This window comes from Hypomesus nipponensis, chromosome 7, assembly GCF_054491055.1.
Source record: "Hypomesus nipponensis isolate SF chromosome 7, ASM5449105v1, whole genome shotgun sequence".
Lineage (NCBI taxonomy): Eukaryota > Metazoa > Chordata > Actinopteri > Osmeriformes > Osmeridae > Hypomesus > Hypomesus nipponensis.
Window position 1 is genome coordinate 11,390,340 of NC_140367.1, and position 21,247 is coordinate 11,411,586.

Genomic DNA, 21,247 nt, shown 5'->3' on the forward strand with positions numbered 1-21,247 from the left:
CATCCTACATCCTACACCTTACACCTTACATCCTACACCCTACATCCTACACCCTACATCCTACATCGTACATCCTACACCCTACACCCTATATCCTACATCTTACATTCTACATCCTACACCCTACACCCTATATCCCACATCTTACATCCTACATCCTACACTCTACATCCGACATCTTACATCCTACACCCTACATCCTACACCCTACATCCTACATCTTACATCCTACATCTCAACTCCCAAATCACAACCCAGAGGCCATGACATTTGAGTCCTAAGCCCTGCCCCCTAAGCAGGAATTTCCCGACCCCTTTGGCTCCAGAGTTCCCCAGCTCCCCTTAAAACCCTACCTCAGAGTCCATGTCAGGCATTAGTCACGGTCTAATCCGAGTGAATCACTAAAAAGGGGTTTCAAGTTAACCCCATAAAACCATGATCAGGGCCACAATCCAAAATCCAAAACCTTAACCCTTAACTCGAGCCCAACCCCAGCAATCAAATGTTCTCGTTGAAAATACAGAACTCCTTCTCTCCTGTAACTAAGGCTGGGTTCCAACATCTAAATGACTGTGACAGGCATGTGGCACAGTCATATCACCCATTCTCAAGGTCAGTTGAGTTCCTTGGAGGCAAGCGCCTCTCTGATAAACGACGACAAAAGTATTTACTGTAGCGGTTGCTAGGGGAACCCAGCTTTGTAGTTTCCCATCGTGCAGCTATTTCTTTGTGAAATTGAAACGCTCAGAAATTCCAGAAACGCTGCAGCACTCGGTGAGGATGTTGGTGCATGTGCGCTCTCAGAGAAGCTTCTTTAAGTTTCTCGGACGGGCAGTCAAACCTGCAAGAAACCACATCCCTCCCTCTCCCCCTCTTCAACTCTTTCTTCTCCTCTTCCCTCTCTCTCTTGCTCCTCACATCTCCCTCTCTCGCCCCCTCCTCTCTCGCCCCGCACGTCTCCCTCTCCTTTTTGAAAAGCTCTCCCTTTTTGAAATCTCTCCGTCTTTTCATCTCACTCCCTGTGCTCTTGTCGTCTCTACCGTCCTCCTTCCTTATCTCCTCAGCTCTTACAACTGCTGCTGTTTTCTTCCAAGCATTGCAGTTGGTGACAAACATCAATGACTCCACAGTGGCTGCTGCCAACAGACTCATAGAGTAACTGCTGACCCTAACCATGATACCTCATTGATATCCTGTGTGCTTGTAACCAACACCATTGAAAGGGCCTTGAATGCAAGTATTTTAATTGTATGCTAACACTAGCATTTGCTGACAAATGACCTGCTGGTTTATTTGTCATTTGAAACATGTACAAGTACAGGCACAATTGGAACTCTTGGACCGGCTTCTCTTTACGGTTTCCTAGCTGTCTAGCTCTGCTTTCTGTGGGTGTTTAATTGACATTTTAATTGTCTACTACTACCACTATAAAACTTGTTTGTGTTCTTCTCTTTCCAGCGTGCAGCTCGGAGCCGGGGAACGTCCAGGCAGACGCCAGCAACGACACGACCATCGTGGTGACGTGGGAGCGCCCCCGTGTGGTGTTCGACACCACCATCGACTGGTACTCTGTCTCCTACCAACGGCTGCAGGGCCGCCAGCAGCCTAGACACGAGTACCGCACCGATGGGGACCAGGACGTGGTGAGGCACGACGCCTGTCTGCCTGCTTATCTGCCTGGCTGTCAGTCAGTCAGTCTGCCTGCCTGCCTATCTGACGGCTGTCAGTCAGTCAGTCAGTCAGTCTGGCTATCTGCCTGGCTGTCAGTCAGTCAGTCTGCCTGCCTGCCTGCCTATCTGACGGCTGTCAGTCAGTCAGTCAGTCAGTCTGGCTATCTGCCTGGCTGTCAGTCAGTCAGTCTGGCTGCCTGGCTGGCTGCCTGCTTACCTGCCTGTCTGTCTGTCCGTCTGTTTTTCCTCCTGTCTACATGTCTGTATGTCTGGCTGTCTGGCTGTCTGTCTGGCCGTCTGGCTGTCTGGCTGTCTGTCTACCTGCTTGGTTGTCAGATATTCAGTTACAAACCCCCAAACGTGTCTTAGTAGTCAAGTTGAAACCATCAGCTTGGCCTGTAAAGGGTTATGGTTTTGTGTTACTATTACAGTCTCAGTATTGCATTCTCTCTACCTCTGAATCTCGTTTAGCAGGAAGCATGCCAGCTGATGGGCTTCCAGTGGCCTTACACAGTGAGAGGGCCTTTCTGCACGTGTTACTGACTGTTGTATGGCTTGTTATTTTCTTCGTCCTCTGTCCCAACTTTGGACATGCGTTGACTCTCACACCAATGACCGATGAATGTCTCAGTGTCGTCCTTTGGGACTGCTTGATGTGTTGTTGTCTAAAGCCGGCGATCACTTTGAAAGCTGGACGGAATTCTAGAGTTCGGACGGCGCAAGTGTCGACGGCCAATGTCGAAAACCGACTGAACGGCTTGTATCGATGATCCGTGCGTTGCTGAGTGGATCGAGGGTTGAACTGATGGTGGTGTGGGCGTTTTTTTGTTCCCGCCGTCCCAGGGCGCGATCATCCACGGCCTGCTGGCCAACAGCAGCTACGTGGTGGAGGTGCTGGCCGTCTGCACCAATGGCCTGACAGGACGCATGAGCGACCAGATCATCGTGGACATGCCGCTCGAGGATCCGGGTGAGAGACGAGGCGACCGCCGATACACCACGAAGATGTGTCAATGTTTAGGACAGGGCTTAAACATGGAATGCTTTCAGAAATGAAGTGTGGGGTTTGTCTTTTTTTATGGTCTAGCCCTCCAAATCTCAAGACGAAAGTAGTTATACCGTACTTTTATCAAACAGCAACCATGCCGTTATTCCCACTGCCAAATTCAAAGGACGAGCCATTCCAAGCTGTTTGTTCTCGGCCAATCCAGAACCTTCTCTAGCCTGCTGACTCATCTTACCCCATTGGGTTCTCTTTTCTCTAGAGAGTGAATCAGGTCCAGACACTGACTCAGCAGAATTTGAAGACAACAATGAAGACAGAAATGAAGACAACGCACCTCAAGTGGATCCCAACCAGGTGGGCCAGAACCAGGTGGATCAGGAGGAAGCCAAAGATGAAAGCCCAGTGGAGGAGGTCCCAGCGGAGCAGACCAAAGTGTATCAGAACCGGCTACCGGAGATCACAACCCCGCCGAGCCCAGATCAGAACCTCCCCATCCAGCCCGGCACTCCGGATGTCCCCAGACTGCCTCCACCAATCATCAAAGTGAACACGAAAAGAACCAATCAGAACACGGTTGACCAGAGGAAGCAGAAAGTAGACCCGCCTCGAACTCAACCAGAGCGGCCCGGCTTTGATCCGAACCTCGCGGACCCGAACAAACGGATCCCCCCGAGCCGAACTCACACCAGCTCTGCCTCAGACGGCAAGAGCTCCATCTGGGTTACCGTGATGACGGACCAGCCTGGCTTCCTGTTTCCCGTTGCCAAGACAACCAGCATGTCCGTCCGCCGGCGAATCACGGAGGAGTCTTCATTGTCGGCCTCGCCCAAGGTAACAGCTCCTTTGCCACTCTTTACCTTCTCTTCATTCCTCTGCTCCCACATAGATTTCCGTGCGTATAAACTGCTGACGTCTCAATGGGTTTTCCTCATCCAGAGCAGAGGCAAGGCTTCCAAGGAGCCCACGTCAGGGGAAGACCTCCGACCACCGGGGGGCGACGTGTTCTCCCTCCCTGCAGTGGATATGGAGGTCACTGACATCTACTATGAGGATGTGGTGAACAGTACTTTGTTCGAGCAGTCCCCTTCTACTACGACTCCACCGGCACAGGGTAAGAGATGTTCTTTGTCTTATGGCTTTTTTGTTTGTTTGATAGGGTAATTGGTGAGGTTGAACGCCGACTCACTTGTCGTCGTCTTGTGGGCGCTAAACCCGACGATTTCCTTCTTCAAAAGGACTCAATGCTCTGACCTGACATGCCTCCGCCTCAACTGAGCTCAATCTTGTCGCGCAGGTCACGGAGACGATCAAGGATTGGTTACGTCTCCGCCCAACGGCAGGGGAAGGACCGAGGCACCGCCTCTCTCGGAGACCCCAGTCTCGGAAACGTCCACCCCCTCCGTGCCTTGGGTCCGGGCGATAACCGCAACTCCCAGCAACACCCTCTCCACCGACGACAGCTCGTCTGGGACTTCACCCCTCAGCAAAATCCTGCCTCACACCACGTTGCCCATGTTTAACGGTAGTCTTTTCACGACACGACGACCGACATAGATCCAAGAGCTGTATCCACACACACACACACTTAAGGAATTCAAGTTGCTTGAAGAAATAATATTACACGATAAGACTAAGAGCAAAAATGTGCCCACATCGAATTATGATCGTACCATTGTGATTGATTGGTGTGCATGTGTAGGATGCTGGGGTCAAGGGGGAGGGACTTCCTGTCGCGGTTCTTGCTGTAGCTCGTGCTTCTCCGATGCTTCGGCACCTCGCGGTGCTACCTGGTGGGGTTCGAACCGGTTCGGACTGAGACAGACCTGCGTCAAATACATTCAAATACAACGACGGATTTTCAAGTTTGGGGGGATTACTGTCGGTTGATCACATGGGTTGACCTAAACTCAGTGCACCTCACGTATTAGGGTGACAGTATTTCCAAATGGTATTTGAACCATGTTTGTGTTTGTTGTGGTGTGGGCTTGCTGTGTGGTGGCGCTGACGCTAAGGATGGTGATTGTGCTCGGGATTAGGATTGAGATTCTGATCATTCTTTGATGTTTTGTCGCTCTGCGCTTGACTTTAAGAAAAGCTTCTGGGTGGTGGTGATGTTCTGTCACGCACGGTTGCTTCTCTCTATTCCTTGAACATCAGCCCGTCGATGTTATCTTCTCCCGTCTTCTTCTGGGACTGCTCTTTCCTCCTACGTTCTCGCCCTCGGCGCGACGTTGCCCTCTGGTGGTCGTTTTGCACTTTCACGCCCCCCTTCTTCCTTTCTACCACTAGCCGAGGAGCTTTCCCTCTCGCTACTTCAGGATGTGTCTTTGATCGTTGGCCTGCGTCTCTTTTCATGTTGTGCGCCCGGAATTTTCCGTTTCCAGTCCGCACGGACTCCTCCGGCTCTCAAGAACACTCAGAGAGCTCCCCCTTCCCACCGCCCCTTGCCTCTTCAGTCCTCGACCGCCAGCCCACAGCCTCCGCCTTCGAGGGGGCCACTCCGGCCCCTCCTCCAACCCAGTCTGAAGAGGCCTCCCTCCACATTCCAGTCCCAGGCACCGGCCCCTCCTCTTCCTCCTCCACCACCAACCGGACCCTACCCCCGACCCCTGCCATCTCCATCCCTCCAGAGGGACGCACATCCACCCTGCACCCTGCCGGTCCCTCTCCCCAAGAGGGCCAGCCCGCCCGGCTCTCCCCGGACAGCAATGTGGACACGAGTGGCTCTGGGTCTGGCCTGCACGAGCTCAGCTCGGCCCAGGACGGAGACGTGGCCGCGGTGTTCTGGACGGGCCGCTCGTTCCCCGAGCGCAGGCCGGCCTCGGCTCCAGAGCAGAGGGAGGGGGGAGAGGGGAAGACATTGAGGAAGGCAGGGGGCGAGGCAGAGCCTGAGACAGTGAGTGAGACAATGGGTGAGACCGAAGGCGATTTAAGGGGTGAGACAAGGCCGGAGAATGCTGGTGAGACAGGGGGTGAGACAGGGGGTGAGACTGGAGATGAGGGAGGGCCTGAGGGAGGGAGTGAGACAGGTGGTGAGACAGAAGGTGACACAGGGTCTGAGACAGGGTGTGAGACAGGTGATGAGGGAGCGGGTGAGAGAAAAGGTGAGGGAAGGGGTCAGACAGGTACTGAGGGATGGGGCGAGAGACGAGGTGAGACAGGGGGTGAGACAGGAGGTGAGACAAAAGATGAGACAGAACCCGAGACGGTGGGTGAGACAGACTTTGAAGGTCTCTACTCTGGCTTCTACTTTGAGGGCGAGTTGACCATTGAGGCAGAGGGTGAGACCAAGGTCAAGACTGAGAGAGAGAAGGAGAGAGACACTGGGAGAGAGACAGAGAGTCCAGCTCAGATAGATGGTTTGAAGCCCTCTCTGTGGAGGTCAGCCACTGTTGAGGAGGGCAGCGGCTCCGGGGATGAAGTTGAAGGAGGGACCGAAGGAGGACTCAACAGAGGAACAGGTCGAAGTAGGGATGGAGGAGGAGCAGGGATGAAAGGAGACGGACGAAGAGAAGGAGGTGGAAAAGGAGAAACAGCGGGAGGAGGAAGAGGGGGGAAGGAAGGTCGAGGAGCTAAAGAGGATCTTCTCGGTGTTGGTAACTTGACAGTGGAGCTGCGGCTCCCTCTGTTGAATATCAGCACGGCTGTGGAGTTGAACAGGAAAGGTACTGTTGAGCCACACACACTTAGGAATGAGCGATGACAGAAATGACATCAGATAGATATGGTTGCTGTATTTCAGTTGGTGTGTGTGCGTACGTGTGTTTGTGTGTGTGTGTGATAGAGAGAGAGAGAGAGAGAGAGAGAGAGAGAGAGAGAGAGAGAGAGAGAGAGAGAGAGAGAGAGAGAGAGAGAGAGAGAGAGAGAGAGAGAGAGAGAGAGAATAACCTGCACTTTGTCCCTCCCACCTCCAGAGGGCAGTAACAGCAGCCATGAGTCCAGGGTTGGCATGGTGGGCAGCGGGGTGGAGAGGGAGCGGAGGACTGTGGTGCCCCTGGCGGTGGTCTCCACTCTCACCATCCTCTGTCTCCTCGTGCTGGTTGGCATCCTCATCTACTGGAGGTTGGGCACGACTTTTTCACACTCCACCCTGTTTCTTCGACGTTGGACATTTATGAAAAAAGTTTATGCTGAACGGGAACTGTTTATGTTTCACAGGAACTGTTTCCAGACAGCTAATTTCTACCCAGAGGACAATGCATCACCCAAAGTGGTTTCGGCTCCGTCGACACCCCTGCTGCTAGCTGCAGGTAACTGCAAACACACAATCTGTGTTTGTAGACTGTGCCGGAAGGGGCAGAGCATTTAACTGCAGATTAAGAGTTATGGATTAAACTGTCTGCTAAAGGGATGACGTTACACAGAAAGACTCTCTGATGTTAGTTTTTTTCTCTCTCTCTCTTGCTTTCTATTTCTCTCTCGCTCCCACACACACACCTTCTCCGACTCACCTCGTTCGTCCACCCGGGCGGCCAACAGAGGAGCAGGAGGAGGCCATGTCGGTGAGGCAGTTTGTGAAGCACGTGGCAGAACTCCACAGCACCAACACCTTCTCCAAGGAGTTTGAGGTAACCCCCCCCCCCCCTCCCAGGGGTGATGCTGTCCTCCCCTGCTGCTGTCTCCCCCCCCCCCCCCCCGGCAGCTCTCTAACGCACTCCCAAACAGTATTAACATCATGCGGCTCTGTCGGAAAGAGAAAAACACCAAAGCCTTTGGGAGCTTCCCTGTGAAGGGAGTTGCCAAGGTTGACGTCTCACCTGATGAAATCTCAACAATGGCTGTCATAGCAATTCACTCGAATGACGTCCCCTTAATAATACAACCCCATATTTCCTCTGAAAACAACAGCTGTCATGCGCAAGCAAACAATGAAAATGGAAAAGCATCTCCATTTCAAATGGGTTTGCTTCGGTTTGGTCTCAGGTCCTGTTCAATGTTACCATATATCTTCCTTTTTGAGCAGTAAGCATGCCAAGGGAAATCTGGCTGCAAGGACATTGCACATAATACAGACAGTCGGCCAGGGCAACTGTGGTGCTGCTTGGGTTGTGTTTATGAGGTCTGAATAGGATACACAAGTGTTGTATCCCTGCGTCAGACTTATATCCCAAGCATGAGTTCACACCAACACACCTGTGCACAAAGATACACACACAGATGTGCCATGTGTTTCTGTATTTGCACTGACCGGTTAATGTCTCTCTGTCTGTCTGTCTGTCCGTCTGTCTGCCTCTCTGTCTGTCTGTCTGTCTGTCTGTCTGTCCGTCTGTCTGCCTCTCTGTCTGTCTGCCTGTCTGCCTGTTTGTCTGTCTGTCTGCCTCTCTGTCTGTCTGTCTGTCTGTCTGTCTGTCTGTCTGCCTCTCTGTATGTCTGTCTGCCTGTCTGCCTGTTTGTCTGTCTGTCTGTCTGTGTCAATCCCCCCCCCTCATCACTGTGCTTTCTGCATTCTCACCCCCCCCCCCCCCCTCATTAGATTGTGAAAGAGTGTTGTGAGGTAAGGAAACGTCTCCGTCCGTCTGTAACTTGAACACACTAACAGAGATGTGCTTGGTCCCCATAGAATGTAAGAATTCCTGATTTTTATTATCTCCATTTCAAAAACCATCCCGTGGTTTGTCATGTGTTCTATTCGCCAACCTAGACCAATGTGATGTCATCACGCCGCTGAATAGCTGGACTGGTGTGTGCAGGAATAGGGTCTCTTTTGTTTTCCTTGCATGATCATTAGACTGGATAGTGAGGTTTTTTTGGGGGGTGTGGGCTCATTTTGAGTGAGGGAGAGTGTGTGTGTGTGTGTGTGTGAGGGAGAGTGTGTGTGTGTGTGAGAGAGAGTGTGTGTGTGTGTGAGGGAGAGTGTGTGTGTGTGTGTGTGTGAGGGAGAGTGTGTGTGTGCGTGTGTGTGCGTGTGTGTGTGAGGGAGAGTGTGTGTGTGAGGGAGTGTGTATGTGTGTGTGTGTGAGGGAGAGTGTGTGTCCCGTGCTGACTGTCAGCGTGATCTCTTCCAGGAGGTCCAGGAGTGCACAGTGGACCTGAGCGTCACCACAGAGGGCTCCAACCACCCTGACAACAGGAACAAGAACCGATACATCAACATCCTGGCTTGTAAGGCACACACGCAAACACACACACACACACACACTCGTTTGTGCACACACACACACAGACACAAACGCACGCTGACCCCACTCCCTCTCTGTGTCCCAGATGACCACAGTCGAGTCAAACTCACCAACAGTCTGGATGGGGAGGGCAAAGTTTCAGACTACATCAATGCCAACTTTGTGGATGTAAGTGTTTATGAATAGATGGACGGATGGATGGATGCACAGATGGATGGATGTACAGATGGATGGATGTACAGATGGATGGATGAACAGAAGAACGGATGGACGTGACAGATAGAGAGCTGTTCTTGGACGAACACGTGGCAGAAGGGTGTGTCTAACCCTGACCCTCCTGCATGCTGGTCCTGGCTGCCAGGGGTTCGAGCGTCCCCGGGCGTACATCGCGGCCCAGGGGCCCCTGAGGGCCGGCAGGGAGGACTTCTGGAGGATGGTGTGGCAGCAGAACGTGGGCGTCATCGTCATGATCACCAACCTTCTGGAGAAGGGAAGGGTGAGCCCCCCAACTAGCACACACACAGCATACGAGAGAGAGAGAGAGAGAGAGAGAGAGAGAGAGAGAGAGAGAGAGAGAGAGAGAGGGCAAGATGGAATACCTAACTCTCTATCTAATCCACTCTCTCTTTTACCCCCCCCCTCTCTTTCTCTTTACTTCTACACTCCTGTACTCTTGCCTCCCTATCCCCAACACTGACCATGTCTCTCTCTCTCTCTCTCTCTCTCTCTCTCTCTCTCTCTCTCTCTCTCTCTCTCTCTCTCTCTCTCTCTCTCTCTCTCTCTCTCTCTCTCTCTCACTCTCTCTCTCTCCCTTCCTCTCTCTCTCTCTCTCTCTCTCTCTCTCTCTCTCTCTCTCTCTCTCTCTCTCTCTCTCTCTCTCTCTCTCTCTCCCTCTCTCTCTCTCCCTCCTCTCTCTCTCTCTCTCTCTCTCTCTCTCTCTCTCTCTCTCTCTCTCTCTCTCTCTCTCTCTCTCTCAGAGGAAGTGTGAGCAGTACTGGCCTGAGGAGAACCAGGAAGACTATGGTCAGTACCAGGTGAGCCTGCGCAGCTCCCTGACCCGGGCCTACTACACCCTGAGAACGTTCACCCTCAGAGACAGCAGCCAGAAGGTGAGCAGGGGCCCTAACACACACCCACACACACACACACACGCGTGCACACACTCACATGCACGCAAGTCCCGCCAACCGACCCGCCAACCAAGCCCATCATGAAGATTCCCTAGAACTGTTTTACACCTGTATTGCCACCTGTGCTGTATTCATGGATTGTATGAGTTTACTAAAGCCAACCCCCCACCCCACCCCGCCCCCCGAACCCCCCCCCCCCCCAGGCCTCCCAGAAGGGCCGTGGTGCAGACAGGACAGTGCTGCAGTACCACTACACCCAGTGGCCCGACATGGGGGTCCCAGAGTACACCCTCCCCGTACTCTCCTTCGTCCGGGCCTCCACCCAGGACCGGACCACCGACTCGGGCCCTGTCCTCGTTCACTGCAGGTGTGTGTGTGTGTGTGTGTCGGGAACATCCCTGCCATGACGGTCCCGTGAGGTGACCGCTATCCCAGAGCATTCATGGTGTTCACGATGTGTTTCCGTGTGTGTGTGTGTGTGTTGCAGCGCCGGCGTGGGCAGGACAGGCACCTACATCGTGCTGGACAGCATGTTGCAGCAGATCCGAGAGCAGGGCAAGGTCAACGTGCTCGGCTTCCTCAAACACGTTCGAACGCAGAGGAACTACATGGTTCAGACCGAGGTGAGCACAGCCGCAAACTCTTACATTTAGGCGCACCGTGAGATGTCTCAAACTCAGAGATGTCTCTGTGTCTGAGACCTGTTGCATTATGGGGGAAGCACGGAACTGGACCTGAGATTCGACTCAGAACGGGAAGGACAGACAGGAAGCCAGACGAACAAGCAACGCAACACCGCCTGTGACGCAAGCAGGAATTCTGTATTGAATGTTTCCATTTGCGTCACAGGAAAACGGAGAGAGGAGCGAAGACAATTCAAGGTTGCGGGTTCACATCTGTTGCGTCACGTTTAGCCACAAACCTTCAAACTGTGACTGGACGATTTTCTCTCTGTTGGTGTTCCCTGCGTCCAGGAGCAGTACGTATTTACCCACGATGCACTGGTGGAGGCCATCCTCAGCAAAGACACGCTGGTGACCTCCGACCTCATTCACTCATACGTGTCTGACCTGCTGACCCCAGCGCCCTCGGGCAGGACACGCATGGAGAAGCAGTTTAAGGTCAGAGGTCAAGTGGTCAGGGGTCCACACCCCATACCTGCATTAAGAATGTTTTGGTCCGCGTGATTCCATTCTACAGGCACACACAGTATTCCTGCAGGGATAGTATACTTCTAGAAGCATCACTTTAGTTCAATGCAGTATGTGTAGAGTTACTACATGTGTAAACCTGTAGAATAGCTCAAATTCAATTCTGAATCCAGGATGCATCATATGTCGAAATATAATTTTAAGGCACAGAACCCAAATACTTTTATATCCTTTTTTGATATGTGTGTTTTCCGTACTCTTAAGTAGTAAGCTTAAGTAGTGCCACAGGGGGATGGTCGTGAGGGGTGTTTCTGTTGATAGCGTTTCTGTTTGTTTCCCAGCTGGTCAGTCAACGCAGGGCCCGACAGTCGGACTACGCTACCGCCTTGAAGGAAGGCAACGCCGAGAAGAACCGAAGCTCCTCTCTCATGCCTGGTGAGGTCGCACACTCATACAAATGTGGGTCATTCATGACGGTTCCTGAATTCAGCCAGTTAAGAGACTGAATCTATGACACTTGCAGAATGTTGAGGTGAACGCGTGAGGTGGTAATAATGTGTGTGTCCCCGTGTGTCCGTGTGTCCCCGTGTGTGTCCGTGTGTGTCCGTGTGTGTCCGTGTGTGTCCATGTGTGTCCGTGTGTGTCCGTGTGTGTCCGTGTGTGTCCGTGTGTGTCCATGTGTGTCCGTGTGTGTCCGTGTGTGTCCGTGTGTGTCCGTGTGTGTCCAGTGGAGCGATCCAGAGTGTGCTTGTCAACGGCAGGAAGCGATTCCTCCGACTACATCAACGCTTCCTACGTCATGGTAAGACATGCTATGTCCCAGTGGATCATCCCGCGTGCTCCTGAGACCTCCTGTGTGATGGTTACGCAGTCAAATATCAGACACCTCATAAGCGTTCACACTCAGCTTTTAGCAAAGTGTGGCTAGTGCTAATAAGAAAGTAGAGGTGGCTAATCAGGATACGTCTACCCTCATCGACGACAATTCTTCGACAGTACTCTGTAGAACTGTATTTCATCATGAACTGTGCTACATCCAGATGACCAACCTTGGTCTACTGCGGAATAAACGGTTGTATTTATTGTGGTTGTGCCGAGGTCATATCACGGTCATGTTGTGGTTGTGCCGAGGTCATCTCACGGTCATGTTGTGGTTGTGCCGAGGTCATCTCACGGTCATGTTGTGGTTGTGCCGAGGTCATATCACGGTCATGTTGTGGTTGTGCCGAGGTCATATCACGGTCGTGTTGTGGTTGTGCCGAGGTCATATCACGGTCGTGTTGTGGTTGCAGGGTCACCACCAGAGCAGGGAGTTCATTCTGACCCAGACTCCTCTGGTCAGTACTGTGTCCGACTTCTGGAGAATGGTCTGGGACCACAACGCACGGGTCATCGTTGCCCTGCCGGACACACAGACACAGGTAGAGTCCCTCTGACACACACCTACTACACATAAAACACACACACACACACACACATAGACTTGACAGGGACAGACACGTTCATAACCAAACCTCGTGTTTTTTCGTCGTGTCAGAGCGCTAGAGAGGAGCCGTGGCCGTACTGGCCCAGCAAAGACCAACCAATCAGCTGCGAGGGTTTCACGGTGTCGTTCTCCAGAGAAGAACATGTCTGCCTGGCCAATGAGGAGAGACTGGTCGTCCAGGACTTCATATTGGAGGCCACACAGGTTCAAGCACACAAACAAACACACCCGCACACAAGGACCTCCATCCCTCCCTCCCTCCTTTCTTACTAGCTCTCTCTCTCTCTCTCCCCCCCTCCACCTCCTTCCCTCCAGGATGACTATGTGCTGGAGGTGAGGCAGTATGCCTCACCCTGCTGGCCCAACCCTGACAGCCCCATCAGGAACTGCTTTGAGCTGGTCAACATCGTCAGAGCGCACAGCAGGGAGAGGGATGGCCCAGTGGTGGTACATGACCGGTAAGGACATGCGTCGCAACATTCGGATGTTTAGTTGGTGTGAAGACGTTTCTGGGCCAGCGTAAGGTTGGGAACTCTCCGCACGATTCGGAACCCGCTTGACCTCCTTCGGGGTCGAGAGACGTCACCCGCGCTCTGACCCTGCGGCTGCTTTTCTTCGTGTACGTTTTGATAGGATGAGTAGTCATCGCATTTATAGTCGCATTCAGTTATTCGTTTGGACCCCTTTTCTTTATTACTGCAAACGATCATGATTTGAGGTCGGATATCGATGGACGGTCAGTGCGTCCTCGCGTACAGAGATATCCGACACGCAGGCGGAGGGCGTGCAATCGCAATTAGGGAGCGGCGGGCTGTTTGTCCACGGGTCTGTACGCGTGTGTGACCGGTGTTGGTCGTGTGCCCATGCCAGGCTGGGGGGGACCGCGGCCGGGCTGTTCTGCGCCCTCACCACCCTGTGTCACCAGCTGGAGCAGGAGGCCAGCGTGGACGTCTACCAGGTGGCCCGCATGACCAACCTCATGAGGCCCGGGGTCTTCAACGACCTGGTGGGTACTAGACACACAAATACATACATGGATGGGCGGTGGTCAGATGGCTGAGCGGTTAGGGAGTCGGGCTAGTAATCAGAAGGTTGCAGGTTCGATGCCCGGCCGTGACAATTGACGTTGTGTCCTTGGGCAAGGCACGTCACCCTACTTGCCTTGGGGAGAATGTCCCTGTACTTACTGTAAGTCGCTCTGGATAAGAGCGTCTGCTAAATGACTAAATGTAAGTGTAAATATACAGGATACTGTATAAACCACCGTGCGCCATATACAGGATACTGTATTAGCACACATTTTTCTTTGTAACGTTTGTGGGGGGTTTAATTTGTTTTTGGACACACGCTAATCTGCAGGAGCAGTACCAGTTCTTGTACCGGGCAGTGCTGAGTCTGGTGAGCAGTCAGGAGGACCAGAAGACACTGCAGTCTTCCGAGACCAACGGTTCGATTTCCCTGGGCAAGGTCATCACCGCCGAGAGTCTGGAGTCCCTCATGTAGCCTCTCTCTGTGACACACACACACACATATACTAGCACACGCACACAACACACACATTCTGACACACACAAACACGTACGTACACACACAGGCGTGCAATGAAGACGCACTTACAAACACACACACATGCACGGGAGCACACGTTAAGTTACACTTACACACACTGGGAGGAAGCGTGACATCTTGCTGACAGGAGCCCGACAATCTTGGTCATATCCCCTTTGTGTTCATGTCATTGCTGGACCATGGAAGTTTTACAGACATAGCGGTTTATTCTCTTCCACTCCTACTGCCTAACAGTACCAACCACAGGGTTTAGTAGCACTGTTGCGTAAACTCAACTTTTGATCTTTTCTATACCTATGAAACCAGCTGCCATATTGGCTTTAGCTTGCCCTCAGCCTAGCTCTCCTACAGTCTGTGAATTTGACCTGTCTAGACTACAGTGTTGCAGCCTGTTCCATGACGTCTTGTATGCTGTGCCTTTTTGTAACTCAAGTTGTCCTTTAAAGAGTTTTGATACAACTGTTGTATGACTAATGCCAAAATGTCTTGTCTTGTGTGTGTGTCTGTCTCGCTTATTCCAGTGGTGTCTTTCATTTAACCAGTTCTACAGTTCTACTAAAATGTCCTGCTCGTGTAGTTGCCACAAAGGGAAAACATGATGTTACTTATTTGATTTCTGTCTTTTCTTTTTTCTTTGTTTTCAGTGGTTTGGTTTTGAAGATGTTTTGACAAGCGGTGTCATATTCCAAACGGGACGTTCGAATAATATTGTTTTATCTGGTAAATGTAAATATCCTATAACTCTAATCTACAGGCCAAAATTATTTATACCTTTAGATTTTATATTTTACTATAAGGGTGGTTTTTGTAGTCATTTACAAATGTATAACTGTTGATAATTTAGGAGGAACATTGATTATGTTTGGAATAATCCTAAAATGTTTGCTCTTTTTCTATCTCATGATAATAGACTTAAAAAAAAATTCTTGTGGCCATTGGCACCATGTATATAAAGATGGGTTCACACAAAAATAAAGAACTTGATTTACTATCCAACATCCTCATTTTCTCGTTTGAGTAAATACACTGCACAAATATGAAAAGTGAAGCCAAATACACGACATGCTCAAAAATATTTATATTCATGCTTTTTATTTATACTATAATACAATAGCATTGTGAGCAATCATTTTAGGAAGCCCTGTACACATCGGATTGCACAAAAAAAAGGAAAAAAAGAAATCTATCCAATCAATGAATGCAACCTTGATAGGTGAACAAAGATATCGGATTTTGTTGCTTTTATTTCAAATATGGATGTATTCTGTACGCATACCTTTCATACGAGATAATAAAGTGTATATAGTGCATATAACACATTGCCCCCTGTAGTGCGGTGCACCCACCTCGTGTTTACAGACACAGTTCAATGATATGACTGAGCCTGGGTGAAAGCTGCCAGTCCCAAACCGGCCTGTCGCTCCTTCCTCTTTAAAGGTCATATTAAAAGATCAGATCACACAATCGAGCGCCATTTCATGTTTTCACCAAGTCTCCAATATGGCTGCTGCCTAATCCTGATCGTGGTCGTTAGGTTTGGCGGAAGGGTCTGGATTTGGGACCGGGTTAAAGACATGTTGACAGCTACCACACCGACGGTGGGAAACTACCCCCCCCCTCCCTCCCTCCCTCCATCCACCCTCCCCCCACCTCCCTCCCTCCCCCCAACCTCCCTCCCTCTTTCCCCACCTCCCTCCCTCCCCACCCCTACACATGGACCGAGCAATGACACCTCAGAATCATGAGACATCTGAAGGTCCCCCTCGGACTGGCACGAGGTTCAAAGAAGGTGTCCTGTCTGACACATTTAAGAGGAACACACCTGATAACATCGAAAGCCACTCTTAAAAGGTCTGGCGAATGTCACTGTGGAAAAATAGACTTCTGTTTGGCTCTCTCCCGCCCATCCTCGCGCTAAGCTACAGCACCACAGTTGATATATTCAAGCCTGGGTTATGAAATTACCTGAAAAATACACGTTCGTTAAAAAGACGGAAGAAAATAATGCATTTTGCGCTTTGGAAGATTAAGGCAAGTTTGTCATAAAAAATATATATATCATGTTTATATATATATATATATATATATTTATATATATCATGTTCAAGCACGGTTAGTAGATTAGATGTGTTGTTTTTTTGTCTTACATGTGTTTTCTTTCTATTTGGTTAGAAAAGCAAGCATGTACTGTACAATGTCACAGTAGAGAGTCTACCTAAAGCAGGAGGCTTTCATTCATTTGTTTATGGTGCGTGTGTACATGTGTGTGTGTGTGTACATGTGTGTGTGTGTGTGTGTAGTCCTCCCTCTCCTCTGTCTCTCCTCTCCCTAGTTGGCCAGGGAGCCCTGCAGGAGAGAGAAAACAGGTTAGATATGTTACAGTCCACTCGTCGAGGTCAGAGTGTGTGTGCGTGTTGCTGCATCGCCGAGCTTAGGTGTGTTTGTTCGTTAAGGGTATCACTGGAGGGAAAGACATTCAGTTGGAGATGGAGTAGACCGACATAGTTCTTTTTTGTCTTGCGAAAGGCATATGTGTCAGTAGAGTATTAATTGTGTGTGTGTGTGTGTGTGCCCTCCATACCGAGTTGTTCCTCTTGCGTTTCCAGCAGTCTGGGTTCAGTCTCTTCTGCTCGTCGGCCAGGGTCTTGGCCTCCATGGTGTACACCCTCCTCTCCTCCCCCTTCATCTTCTTCCAGCGCTCCCCCAGTATCACGCTGATCGCCCTGCACACCGGACACACACACACCCGTTCAGATAGAACGTCTGAGTCATGTGGAGCTGTGGAGTTTACACGGCTATAGACACACACACACACACACACTTTCTCACACACACACACACACACACACCTGTTGTCCTTCCCAGGGTACATCTGAGTGTACTCCACCCTGAACTTCTTGGCAAACAGCATGAAGGCATTCATTGGCCGTTTGCACTTGATGGGCGTGGCATTGGCGGGCGGGATCTGGGCCTGCTGGCCCTTGGCTGGCCGGCGCTGGGGAGAGCTGGCGGAGGCGCGAGAGGCCCTGGAGCTCTGGGGGTCTGGGTCGGGGAAGACAGCGCCCCCGCTGGACTGGGAGGTGCGGCGCTGTCTGGCCATGCTGCTCAGCATGTACACAGCGGAGGAGTCCAGGGGAGTGAAGTCGTAACTAGGAAAGGGACATGGGCCCACGGTCACTCACATTGTGATGTTCAACGTACAACCGGGAACTGCATTGTTAGGAATTGTAGGGATTTGTTGGGCTTTGTTTGGGTCAATGGCAGAAATCCGTGACTTCGTTCATCCAAAATGAACAACTTGTGATACTTGAATAATACTACTAAAACTAAGTAATAGAGGAGTCACATTGGGACCAGTTGCACTGCAAATACTTGCAAATAGTATTTGACCCGAGTCTGGCAGGCTGTGAATTCCTAATGGCTCGGACGAAATAAAACTCCACAAGGAAGCTACATGATAGAACAGTTTGTCACTCTTCGTACTGTTTTTACCTCCTGAACGCATCAAACACCAGAGAGTCGTCGGTGTGGGCTGCATCTCTGTGTCCCGGAGGCAAACACAGGTCGCCCACCTGCACCTCGTAACACGGGATCCCATAATGCACCACGGTCAGGCTCGGGTAGAACGAGGACCACCCTGTCGGATGACAAAACACACAAAGGTTACACCCCCTACATGTTCACACTTACTTGCGTAGTCTACCCCTCCTTCTCTCCCCCTCTCTGTCACTCCCTAGCACACACTCTTGATGCAGTATACCTCTCCCTCTACCCCTCTCCATTCCTCCTTCACACGCACTCCTAAGCCCTAGCCCCTTACCCTTATTTTTCACGTAGAAGGGGTGGTCCAGGTGGCACTCTGCGGTCAGGAGACCATCCCGGGATGTGACAGGGTCAAAGGTCAGCCTGAGGACCACCTGACCGGAGGAGACGCTCTCTTCGTGACCCACCAGCCTGAGGCCCTCCGAGCCGTAGTCCTGGGAACACACATCCCCCAGGGAGGCCGAAAGGAGCATCGTATACGTGAGAGGGATGGATTCTGTCCCTATTTAACGGTATACATTTGGAATATCCGAATAAGATACCGTTTCAATACGACTGTACCTTGATAGGATACTGTTTCAATACGACTGTACCTTTGGGGGATAGGATACTGTTTCAATATGACTTTGCCTTTGGGGGATAGGATATTGTCTCCTTATGACTGTATCCTTGTGGAATGGGATTATGGCTCTATATGACTGGATATTTTGGGGGAAAGGATACCGTTTCGAAATGACCTTTGAGGGTATGGGCTGAAGTCTCTTTTTAGGACTGTACCTTCAGGGGATGGGGTTCTGACTCTCCTTCATTGTCTGAGTCGGTGTCTGACTCCAGGTCATCAGCTTCCTGCCACTCCATGTTGGGGCCTTTGTGGAAGCGCAGACGCGTGCCTGCAGACAAACAATCTCTATGTGAGCCCATAAACAGGTTGTAAGGTGTCTGTGTGTGTGTACGTGTGTGTCTGTGCACATATCAGCGTGTGATAGGACGATGTCAGTCGGTGGTCAAAAGGGGCACGACAATTCAAAAGCGTTGACTTAGTTTAGTAGAACGATGTCTGATCATGGAACCATTCAAGACAGAGTGGTCAGATGAGTGTAGCACATGGGTTACAAGCGGCCTCATATACAAGGAATAGACAAGTAGAAATATCGTTTCCACAGAACGTTTCCTTACAAGACACGGCATGTGGTCGCAAGTTTGTATACGTGAAAGACTACACCTGACAATATCGTAACTCAACTCAAGTTTCTCCTCACTGACTCCTATCAGTGTGAACAAGTGAGGCCTGTGTCTATATGTGGACTGGAAGGAGCTCCACGACATGACCTCTTGACCTCAGAAGGAGAGAAGACTCTCATACAACGACTCTGCGTATCAGTGTGTTGTTTTCTTTTGGACTTTTACCTTTGAGAAAGCCATGCCAGGCGGTGGGAGGCCAGGAGTGACACCAGTCCATGTCCTCGTCATCTGACAGAGAAGATCGCCCCGATATCGCCGACTCACACTCACTGCTCGCCTGCACAAGCAAAACAACAGGACTCAGGCACGAACACGGTTGAAGTCCGAGTCAAACTGGTACAGTCTAGAAAGGAAGGAAATGGTCGTAGAAATCTCGAGTGACATTGTAGCATTCAAGACACGGTGTCTGAGCAGCCGGGTTGGGCTGCAACCGAACGGTGACTGAGTGCTGTCGTAGCTCCTACCCGGATGCGCCTGCGTTCCCTTGTGTTGCCTCTAGAGGGGGACGGAGCACTGCTGGAGGTTAGGGGGGGACGGGCGTAGGAATGTAGATTATTACTGCTGCCAAAAATATGGACTGGAGAAGACCTAGGAAGGGAAAATCATGTCGAGTTTTGAAACTAGACGTAGTAGCAGCAAAATGTGAATTATTTAACCTCCGATTTCGCCTGTGTGTGTGTAGATGTGTGTAGATGTGTGTGTGTTCTGAAGCCAACCTGCTGTAGGTGGACCCCTGTAGCAGAGGGCTCTGGGGGCCAGTGGCTATGTGCGCCAGCTGTGTGAGCCAGTGTGTATCCGGGGGAGCTGTGTGGGTGTGAGCGTCACGCTCCTGGTGGGACACACACACTGCCACCCTAAACACAGTGGGGGAGGATTGGTCCTCCAGCACTTCCTGCAGCTCAGGGAGATCATCTGAGGTCGTGGAAAAAGAAAAGAATGGAACACGTGTCTCACAGGAAAAAAAATGTCATTTACAAATAATTATGATTAATGTAACAATATTGTATTATTATTTATAATAACATTCAAGCATTATTTTCTATATAGCAGCAAAGTTGTCGCTTGGCCAACACAGGAGATCCATATAATATGGATAATTCTATAATTCTATATTTCTATGTTTGTGTGTTGGTGTTCACCATATTCCATGTGGCTGTCACTGGTGGGGTCTCCTGGTGATGAGGGCAGGTTACAGTGGAGCAGCTCCAGATCCTGGTCCCTCTCTGGGCCCGACTCTGACTGGCCCGGTTCGGGGCTCCCATAGCCCAGCGCGGGCTTAAGTTCCCATACCATGTTCTACACTTTGGGACGTCCTACTGCACAACAGACACCAAATGAGTTGGGGTTTTTTTTACACAGAACGACAGGGTGTGGGCCAGTCTGTTATCCCTATATTACGTCATTTTGAGGAAATGACATTCATTCAGCTGTTGGACGTTTGTGTCAATGGATGATTTGACAGCGCCAAACACTCAGTGTGTGCGAAAAAAGATTGAAAAGAACAGACTGTCTCTCCCGTCAGTTTTGCAACAACGTCATGTGATTCCTTCCACGCAGGCCTTGTTTATAAACTTTAAGAACATCGCGCATGCGCAACAGAGCTCATTCATTCAATACTGAGAAAATGCGATAACTCATTTAAATACGTTTAAAAGAGGATAAATATAACTGAAATCGCATTGACAATTTACGTATCCGAATGCACACTATCATAATACAGGCTTTTATTTTAGGAATTCACACGATCCTTAGGCTCCTTAGCATTATGAAAACGTAAGGGTTGTTGTTGTCACAAAGCAGAAGTGTTGAGCTTGCAGGAAAAACACGGTTTAGAATCGTCCTGTGCGTTATCGACAACTATCGAAAAATCTTTTTAGATTCTACAGTAAGATCTATAATGAATTTGTAGAATGTCACGACCCATAAATGTGAAAATACCATCGATTGAACGAGTCTGTTAATGCTTGCCTCTTGCGCAAGCTGTCAGAACAAAACAAACAAACAATGAAAATACTGAGATATCTGACACTTGAACAAACCCAGGCAATGTCATCCTCTCGTTTCCCTTTAAGAGTTATGCTATAGAAGATTAGCAATACTTTTTTCTCATTTGAAATCGTTTCAGAAACTATTAACATAGTAACATTTCTATTAACTTTCTTTTGCAACTCACCAAAACAGTCGCCATCAACGAGAACGAAAGAGTGAATAAAAAACCTCCTCTACGCAGAGGGATTGGTGGGTTCCAACGTCAGTTTTTGCTTTCTCTCTTCGCTATTGGCTAGCACTAGTGCCCTTAATATAACTGTCAAATTTGGACATAATGTTATT

The 21,247-nt window shown here is 50.3% G+C and overlaps 2 protein-coding genes across 3 annotated transcripts in view; one reads left to right on the top strand and one right to left on the bottom strand.

The window, feature by feature from the left end:
• The window catches only part of ptprz1b (protein tyrosine phosphatase receptor type Z1b), a 39,415-nt gene extending 24,166 nt beyond the window's left edge, over positions 1-15,249 (top strand). The window contains exons 9-31 of the mRNA XM_084701681.1: positions 1,459-1,643; positions 2,514-2,640; positions 2,936-3,507; positions 3,613-3,787; positions 3,971-4,198; positions 6,591-6,738; positions 6,835-6,926; positions 7,156-7,244; positions 8,150-8,170; positions 8,682-8,778; positions 8,881-8,963; positions 9,157-9,291; positions 9,773-9,904; positions 10,129-10,292; positions 10,413-10,548; positions 10,900-11,046; positions 11,418-11,511; positions 11,805-11,878; positions 12,369-12,497; positions 12,614-12,766; positions 12,878-13,020; positions 13,433-13,568; positions 13,922-15,249. Of these exons, the coding sequence (XP_084557807.1) occupies positions 1,459-1,643; positions 2,514-2,640; positions 2,936-3,507; positions 3,613-3,787; positions 3,971-4,198; positions 6,591-6,738; positions 6,835-6,926; positions 7,156-7,244; positions 8,150-8,170; positions 8,682-8,778; positions 8,881-8,963; positions 9,157-9,291; positions 9,773-9,904; positions 10,129-10,292; positions 10,413-10,548; positions 10,900-11,046; positions 11,418-11,511; positions 11,805-11,878; positions 12,369-12,497; positions 12,614-12,766; positions 12,878-13,020; positions 13,433-13,568; positions 13,922-14,065 (3,404 nt within the window). The 3' untranslated portion in view covers positions 14,066-15,249. The remainder of the gene's footprint in view (positions 1-1,458; positions 1,644-2,513; positions 2,641-2,935; positions 3,508-3,612; positions 3,788-3,970; positions 4,199-6,590; positions 6,739-6,834; positions 6,927-7,155; positions 7,245-8,149; positions 8,171-8,681; positions 8,779-8,880; positions 8,964-9,156; positions 9,292-9,772; positions 9,905-10,128; positions 10,293-10,412; positions 10,549-10,899; positions 11,047-11,417; positions 11,512-11,804; positions 11,879-12,368; positions 12,498-12,613; positions 12,767-12,877; positions 13,021-13,432; positions 13,569-13,921) is intronic.
• Positions 15,250-15,833: 584 nt separating this feature from the next.
• LOC146276779 (HMG box-containing protein 1-like) lies at positions 15,834-21,175 on the bottom strand. Of its 2 annotated transcripts, none has more exons than XM_084701125.1 (11): positions 21,090-21,175; positions 20,056-20,232; positions 19,633-19,828; positions 19,381-19,504; positions 19,082-19,193; positions 18,452-18,564; positions 17,952-18,108; positions 17,624-17,768; positions 16,981-17,280; positions 16,713-16,854; positions 15,834-16,477 (listed from the first exon to the last, which is right to left on the bottom strand). In XM_084701125.1, the coding sequence occupies exons 2-11, from the start codon at positions 20,207-20,209 to the stop codon at positions 16,460-16,462; spliced, it is 1,461 nt and encodes a 486-aa protein (XP_084557251.1). In that variant the 5' UTR covers positions 20,210-20,232; positions 21,090-21,175; the 3' UTR covers positions 15,834-16,459. The 2 variants fall into 2 exon arrangements, with proteins under 2 accessions (XP_084557251.1, XP_084557252.1); XM_084701126.1 differs by having other exon boundaries at positions 20,056-20,229; positions 21,090-21,153.
• Between the last annotated feature and the right edge of the window lie 72 nt (positions 21,176-21,247).